We start from the raw sequence: 7,598 nt of genomic DNA on the forward strand, positions 1-7,598 counted from the left end.
AGCGCAGCCAGTGAATGTCAAGCTGCTTAAGGGGCCACAAATCGGGGATGATTGGCAGGGCCGCCTGTATGCCCGCATCCTTCGCATGATAGCCCGGTCCAGGAGAAGTCAGGAGGTCTCCCCTCGGACACGTCGTTCTTCACTTGAGAGGATGCTGCCCCGGCCTGACAGCTGGGCCTTGATACTGCGGTTTCTGATCGTTATTCCTACAGTTTGATAAGGAAGAGACATTTACATTCGTACCCTCTTTGTTCATCTTCCACAGGGCACAGCATTCAATATCTAACAGCAATGGCAAAACTCTGCTTTCACGTTGTCCCGGCTACTGTAGTGCTTATTTTCTTTCTTTTTTTTCTTTTTTTTTCTTTCTTTATTCCTTTATTTATTTATTTATTTATTTTGGAATTCCTGCAGCTTACAGCCACCAACAAAACATTAGAACACCTGTGCAAATGTTCGCCTCGCAGCTTTCGTTACTTTTAGACGGAACAAACAAAGGATCAGAATCTCCGCGCGAACATCTGCTTAATTGAGCACAATAGCGGTAAGTAAAAAGATATTCACTGCAGCGGACACGGTCGTAAGATGGAGTATTTTTTTTTAAATGATAGCTATTTTATCACGATTGAAATGAAGTAAAGAAAGCTGCGATGCAAACGTTTACACAGGCGGCTTAATGTTTTGTTCTGTTAGAAGCTATAACTAGTCTCCCTAGGCGGCCCTTATCTAATCAGTCGATGATAATGACGATCGGCCGCCGTTGGGCGCCATCACTAATGCGCGCACAATCTAGCGCGCAGCTGCATCTAACTTAGTCCATTCACATTCCCTTGTCACCTTCACCGCATACTACATATTCTGTGATAGATATCGATGCTGGCTAGGATGTGTTTTTTGTCCCCGAGTTATCTGCATTCACGATCTCAGTCTATCCGTCTAACAGAACTACTTGGAATATTCAGGAAGTAGTAGTAAGGGCTGTTCTCTTTTTCCTAGATTGGGACTACACAATATGGCGATATGGCTTTAGCGGCGATTGTAGTCTCCATATTGTCTAACAGTTTCTAACTTGGTCTAGGACCACCTCGTTATCGCCTGCCAACCAATCTTGGTGAGGGTATCGGAATTTCTGGAGGCTCGTTTCGATCCCGCCTCTCAGTAAGGTTTCCACTGCCTCGCTACCAAGTTAAGCTTCCGACCCATTCCAAGGTGCGTCTTTTCGACTATCTCTCGTGACTATTATCAGAATCTCACTGCAGGGATATCATCATCTGTCTGGCCTTAAAGTTCAAGTATTGGGGCTCTGGACGTGCCTAAGGTCTGCAGCTCTGAGATGCGGGATCACGGCGGAGACGTACAATGATCTTGCAGTGTGAACAGCAGGAGAGTCTGACCACAATCAATCAGGCTCACAGTTGCCTTCGCCGCGCGCAGCGCAACATGACACCCCGTTCTACTCAACGGGACTGTTCGGGCAAATACGCGTCTCCGTAAACACCGGCGCGACGCCCTGGCTCTCGTTCAGCGCCTGACCTATAACCCATGACCCCAGTACTGGTATATAGATGTCGCTGCTCACCGTGCCATAGATCATCCCAACTCTCCAGTCCGCTGCGCAGATGTCAGCGATGAGTGCTGCCGCCTCCGCCAGCGGCGCAGGCAATGCGACTGCTTCTGCAGCCCCACAAATCTCGCCTGAGATAATCGCGTCCATTTTGGAGGGGTATGCTAAAGGGATTCGTACACCGCTCGGCTTTGCGCTTATTGGAACGATATTTGCGTCGATTCTCGTGCCTATTCTCATCTCCCTCTTCTATTTTTCCACGCCCACTACACGACGCCAGCCAGTGTTTATTCTGAACGTCGTCATGATTCTACTCGGCATTGCCATAGCGATCTGGAACGATCAGCTCGAGGTAAGTGTACTTCGGTCTTACTTTGGGTCGCAAAGACTTACAGTCTCGAAAGCTCTCAGCTATCTTGCACCCAACAGAATCGATCAGCTCGACAGACTTCTCTGCATTCGGAATCTTCTTCGGTATTGCGCCATGGCTTGCGGAGCTTGTGCTTGCTCTCCGACTCTTGATCGTCTTTCCACCTTCGCAGACGCCCAAAGCGAAGCTGGCTGCGGTCTTCGCTTTCCCGGTCGCCGTCAAGATCGTCCGTCTATCCTGCTTGATTGTGTACTACCATCATTGGATTAGAGAGACAGACCATGCAGCCTCTGGCTTGCAGGCCGCCGAGACTGTGGACTACAGACATTCACCATACAGCAAGGTGGAGTGGTTCCTACAAATATTCGACAACTCGTGAGCTCTCTCCGTCCGACATATCGAGCTGATTGCTCACGCTTTTCTGGTAGTTACCTGTCCGCTCTATTCATCTTGAGATTGTACCGCAGCCAGATCTTTAACGCCATGTCTAGGCGATCCCCGAACCGCAGTACATACCAGAACCGTTCTGTGCAACCCTCATCGAGCTCGCTCAGCTCCCGGCTTAGATTCTTGTTCTGGATAGCACTTGGCAACTTTGTCATCCCTGGTAAGTGACTAACATTTTCCCAATCGGTGACTTCACTAACGTCTGGTTACAGTCATCTTCAACATTGTTCTCATTGTCGATCTTTACACTGATCCTAACCACATCGTCAACACTGTTTATCTCCTTTTCACTAATTATTACGTCTCGATCATTGGCGTGGTATTTGCTACATGTGAGCTCTTTATCGCCGATTGCTAACGCCATCCGGCTCACTAGTCAACAGCGTGGAGCTCGAGCTTGAACTACAAGCAGCAAAGAGATGCAGCGACGGTCAGCGGTCCCTTGCAAGACTCATGGCGACCGAAGCCAAGCATAAGTGTCAGCGAGATGCAGACTACTCCTACCATTATCTCAGGTATTCAATCACAAGTATTCTCGCCAGTACGCAAAAATGAAGACTGGGAATTGGGACGAGAATCCAAAGCAGAAGCCATCCCGCTCACGGTGCTCGTGGAAAAGACGCACGAGAGTGATCTATAAATCCGGATATCGACGATTGGAGGTTCAGACATGATAAACCGAATGTAACTACCGAGCCCAATATTATGTATTGTGTATATACGTCGATGTGTTTCCAGCATTGGTGTAGCCTTGCGTAGAAAGTATGTACTACGTGACTTCTTACGACATGTATTCTAGGTCGCTCTAGTGCTCTCGCGGACGATGCATCTGAAAGGAAACATTTAGCCACGGGTACACCTTTCCGAACGGCATTAAAGTCACACAAATATTACAGGGGTCTTTCAAGCGGGCTTTCCAATGTGCTTGAATGCGCAGATGCACGTCGCGAACAAGGCCGCCGTCACCACAAACGCCACTGCACAAGTCGTCACTGAACGCCTTGCATGCGTTTTCCTTCCTGACAACCTTGTAGATATACCTTAACTCTCGCTATCCACAGAGAATGGTTGGCACCCGGGGACCCATGCATAGCCTGTGCTCCTTGGCGCAGACTTTGCGCGGGTGCCAGGCAACGAGATTCACACACCTATATGTACATGGTTGGTCACAGTGTTCAACCGACCGGCGATGACATCAAGCTGCAGCAGGGACAGTCTGGTATGCGATTAATAACAATGTAGCCAGTAGCTGCGTAACTTAGTATATAGCTAGCTGACTGCTTCATTGAACACTATGTCATGCCGGGTATGTGTGAATGAGAAAAGCTGCTCGACTGGCGGTACCGACAAAATGAGTTGCTGATCTGTGTGAAACTGCAGACTACTGGGTGCCGGCGCCATGTTTAGGCTCTAGGAACGTTGTTTGGGGGCCCGTACTGGGTACATAGGTACATCTCTGGCTCCAAAGAATTTTCTGGGTGCCGGCGTACTAGAAGTGACTGTCCCAGACATCACAGACGCTTTCAGACATCTCTAGAGATCCTGGGAAATTGCTGGTGGGTCTCACACTAGGTGGTAGGCACAGTTTTTTTGCTTGCAGCCAAAAGCTAGGCGAACAAGAACCCGTGTTTAACCGGTAACCTTCCTTTTCCGCTAGTTTCGTCGCGTTTCAGCCTCTTTTGGCCCGTTTTGCACCAATTTAGGCACCAATTTACCCCATTGTACAACCAGGAAACAATTGGTTCTTGTTTTCCCAATTTTGGCCGGGTTTCTTCAAGAAAAAAACCATGCTTACCACCCTGTGTCAGCTTGATGATGCCCTGAGATATGCATCGCTGCGGCATCTATGCAAGCTGCGCACCGTTACACGAGTTCCGTGGACGATCAGGCGGAGAGAGGTCTGGCCGCCAGCACGCGAGCACGTGGCAACGCCTTTCCCTCTCCAACACTGCGCCTACCAAACGCGGACGAGCTGCCTCATGGCTTCTGCCTTACTGAATGCGCACCGTGGTCCCGCCGTGCGATCTGCTCTTGCCCCGTCCTGACATATCAACCCTTTTTTTTCCTACGTCGCCCCCGCACGATGTCCCAGAGCCTGCCGTCGTACGACGACGTGCAGCGCGAGCACGACCTCCGGGCGTCCTTTGCCCACCTCACCCGCGACCACGAGGAGATCCAGAAGCTGTTCAAGAGCGTCGCTGGCCAGCTCGAGTCGACGCCCCAGATCGGCGAAGAGCACGACCTTGCGCAGGAGTGGGATGCATTGATGAAGGTGAGCCCCCCGCGTGGCGGCCGGAGGCTGCGCAGCTTATCCCCAGAGGGATTAGAGACACCGTAAGCTGTATCGCGACTCGCAGCTGAATGCGAGCCAGTGTGCGAGCTTCCTGAACAGTGCGTCTCTTCCGATGTGGCTGCGTGCGGCGGCTGAAGCTCCCCAGACTATGCCACCATTCTCATCCCGCTGTCCGAGGGCGTGATGACCCCAGACGACAAGAAGTTCATGATCAACAAGTTCACCGAGGTGCGTTGGCTCGTCGCGGTGCGATGACAGACACATATAACGAAATCTGTTCAGGCGGTCCCGGTACATCAAGAAACAGCGAGGAGAATCTCTGCACAGTTCCATGACCTTGCCAAACAGGTCGAGGTGTTCCCGACTAAGGTCTCGAGCTTCCTCAGGCAGGAGGCCGACAAGGGCAACTGGCTACATTTTTTGTGGACCGGCGTCGAAGAGTAAGTCCCACCCGTGTAAAGCTACTGGCAAGTGCCGGACCTTTGACGGTGTACAACAGGTTGTGCATGACCATCTGGAATGTATGTCTAGACGCATATAGTCGGATGTAGTGCTGATGGAGATGCAACAGGGCCTGCAAGCGCTCCTAAAGGCGATAATCAATGTCTTCTACAACATGCTTTCCCGAGTCGGGGCTATCCGGTTCACTTGCGGTAAGCCTTGTACCTGTGAGTCTGATCTGAGGCTCACATTTGTGTGTTGTGCCAGGTCCATTCGTGCACGTAGACGTTGTGTTGAATGAATGTAAGCACATCGTACCCACAGCAAGCTCTAAGCTTGAGACTCATCGCCGCAAACATCCCACTTTCAGCGCGGAACCAGACCCAAGAATCGAGCATCTCAAAGCAGACCATAGCCGACGCGAAAGCGGACTGCAAGGAGATCGGGAACAAGCTCACCGGTTTCGAAGACGCGTGGCACATGGTCCGGCTTGCCTGCCGCAATCTGCTGGACAACGTCGAGCTTGCAGCCGGGATGACCGTAAGCAACGCTCCTGACCCCTCTCCCCCCTCGGCGGCGCGAATGCTAAAGGTATCGTTTGGCAGGGCACACGAGGTGACGTTGTCGATGCATACCTCAAACCGGCCGAGATCGTGTACTATCCTCTTGTGCACTGTCTGAGGTCCTACGCTGCTGGCAAGTCGCCGGTGGAGTAGGGCCCTTCGTTCGCCTCTATGTACTCCCGCTGTCTTTTTCTGCATCACGGAATTGTTGTGTGTATTATATGATGTTTGTAATTTAATCACTTTTTCAATGAATGGCATACTCGAGCTGTGGGCGCTTCAGGCAGGGGTGGCGGAGGGGGCGCATCAATCCATCGCCGATGCGGCATCGCGGCGCGCCAAAATTTTGGCACGCATACCTACCTACCTTGATCCCGTACTTCGATCGCCCCCGGTCGCCTCTCTGCCCTCAGTCTGCACACATACACGCCATGACCCGCTACTCGAACCTCGGCATCAAACGGAAATACGTGCAGGCGACCGCTCAGTACAGGGACGACGACGCCGACGACGAGGAGCAGCCTGCGGCCGGCCCGTCGAACGCTGCCTCCAGCACTGCCGAGCCCGAACCCGAGCCTGCGCCTGCCGTCGCAGACGACTCGCCGGCGGCGAGGCCTGCGAAGAAGAAGCGGAAGCGCGGGAAGCCGCGCAAGGCTACAGCCGAGACGGGCAAGGGCGACGCGGAGGGCTCTGCGGACGTAGAGGCGGAGGTGGAGGCAGGAGACGGCGCGGACGCTAGCGCCGCGCACAATCAGACAAAGGCAAACGCGGGCAAGGAGAAGAAGAAGAAGGAGAAGAAGCTGAAAGCGAGACGTGGTGCGTCCTGTCGCGTTGTCTCAACCTGTATTACCATGCTCAAAAACTTCCCCGCCCTCAGGAGCGGCCGATGCGCGCAGGCTCGCCTCAGAGCAGCGGCGGCTGCAGCGCCAGCGCGCGCGCGCCGCGCAGACGACGTGTTTCGCGTGCCGCGCGCAGGGCCACGCGGCGCGGGACTGTCCGCAGGCGCTGTCGTCCGCTGCGGGTGGCAGCGGCGGCGCGCCGCTGGGCAAGCAGGCCGTCGGGATGTGCTACAGGTGCGGCTCGACGCGGCACAGCCTCGCACGGTGCCCGGCGCCGCACGACTCGGCGAACCCGCTGCCGTTCGCGGCGTGCTTCGTGTGTGCGGGCACGGGCCACCTCGCGGGTGCGTGCCCGCAGAACACCGCGCGGGGCGTGTACCCCGACGGCGGATGCTGCAGGCTCTGCGGCGCGACGACGCACCTTGCGCGGCACTGCGGCCTCCGCAACGGCAGCAGCGGGACCGGTACGTTCGCGCAACCTGTCCTCCCCTCTCCCCTCCGAAATGGGCTTCTTATACAAAGCTGTAGATGGCACGACGGCAGCGGTGTTTGTCGGCACGGGCACAGAGGCCGGTGCCGACGAGGACGACTTCCACACCTTCAGGCGCAAGACAGCGGAGGTCACCCGGGAAGAGAAGAGGGACGAGCGGCAGAAAAAGAGTGCCGCCGTCATGGTCGGTGCGTTCTCGGGAGGGGTCAAGTCGTTTGGCCACCCGGCGCAGAAGCCGAAGAAAGTTGTCAGCTTCTGAGACTGTGTACTCGACACGCGCCAGCTGTGACGAGGCGAAAGATCAACAAACTTTTACTTGAAGTGTCTGGGTAAGTGCCTAGGTAATCTGTATGTGCGTAGAATAGCGACTGAACGCCCATCACTATAAATCGTGACATGACATATTTGTGCGAGATATCTCTTCTCGCAGCTACGATACCCTAAAGCCTGCATCAAAGTGTCTTTGTGGCGCGCCGCATAGACGCCTACTCCCACTGTGATCCTATACCGGGCGGCCTGCTCGTCTATGTAACCGAAGGCACCGCGGGCCGCCTTGCTACGATGTATCCCCAACATCCGCAAGAAATGCGT

The 7,598-nt window shown here is 54.0% G+C and overlaps 3 protein-coding genes across 3 annotated transcripts in view; 2 read left to right on the plus strand and 1 right to left on the minus strand.

Moving 5' to 3' along the window:
* Nucleotides 1-1,628: 1,628 nt before the first annotated feature.
* Nucleotides 1,629-2,739, plus strand: PHACADRAFT_97703 (uncharacterized protein; the record flags this gene model as incomplete). The annotated part of the gene is made up of 5 exons (XM_007397366.1): nucleotides 1,629-1,922; nucleotides 1,969-2,309; nucleotides 2,363-2,419; nucleotides 2,489-2,541; nucleotides 2,594-2,739. 5 exons carry the CDS (start codon nucleotides 1,629-1,631, stop codon nucleotides 2,737-2,739), a joined length of 891 nt encoding a protein of 296 aa, XP_007397428.1.
* A 1,720-nt stretch (nucleotides 2,740-4,459) lies between these two features.
* Nucleotides 4,460-5,931, plus strand: PHACADRAFT_258791 (uncharacterized protein). Its single transcript, XM_007397367.1, has 9 exons — nucleotides 4,460-4,653; nucleotides 4,709-4,772; nucleotides 4,820-4,902; nucleotides 4,957-5,114; nucleotides 5,174-5,195; nucleotides 5,246-5,327; nucleotides 5,383-5,418; nucleotides 5,486-5,655; nucleotides 5,721-5,931. The coding sequence occupies exons 1-9, from the start codon at nucleotides 4,465-4,467 to the stop codon at nucleotides 5,829-5,831; spliced, it is 915 nt and encodes a 304-aa protein (XP_007397429.1). The 5' UTR covers nucleotides 4,460-4,464; the 3' UTR covers nucleotides 5,832-5,931.
* Nucleotides 5,932-6,555: 624 nt separating this feature from the next.
* The window catches only part of PHACADRAFT_258793 (uncharacterized protein), a 3,139-nt gene continuing 2,096 nt past the window's right edge, over nucleotides 6,556-7,598 (minus strand). The window contains exons 6-8 of the mRNA XM_007397368.1: nucleotides 7,397-7,447; nucleotides 7,046-7,336; nucleotides 6,556-6,981 (exon numbers count right to left, since the gene is read on the minus strand). The gene's annotated coding sequence lies outside the window, so the exon portion shown is untranslated. The remainder of the gene's footprint in view (nucleotides 6,982-7,045; nucleotides 7,337-7,396; nucleotides 7,448-7,598) is intronic.

The sequence above is a fragment of the Phanerochaete carnosa genome (genome assembly GCF_000300595.1).
Source record: "Phanerochaete carnosa HHB-10118-sp unplaced genomic scaffold PHACAscaffold_6, whole genome shotgun sequence".
Lineage (NCBI taxonomy): Eukaryota > Fungi > Basidiomycota > Agaricomycetes > Polyporales > Phanerochaetaceae > Phanerochaete > Phanerochaete carnosa.

Coding starts and splice junctions, on each gene's coding strand:
- PHACADRAFT_258791 (XM_007397367.1), top strand. CDS start 4,465: ATGTCCCAGAGCCTGCCGTCGTACGACGACGTGCAGCGCGAGCACGAC. Junction 4,654..4,708: donor AGTGGGATGCATTGATGAAG/GTGAGCCCCCCG, acceptor CAGAGGGATTAG/AGACACCGTAAGCTGTATCG. Junction 5,115..5,173: donor TTGTGGACCGGCGTCGAAGA/GTAAGTCCCACC, acceptor GGTGTACAACAG/GTTGTGCATGACCATCTGGA.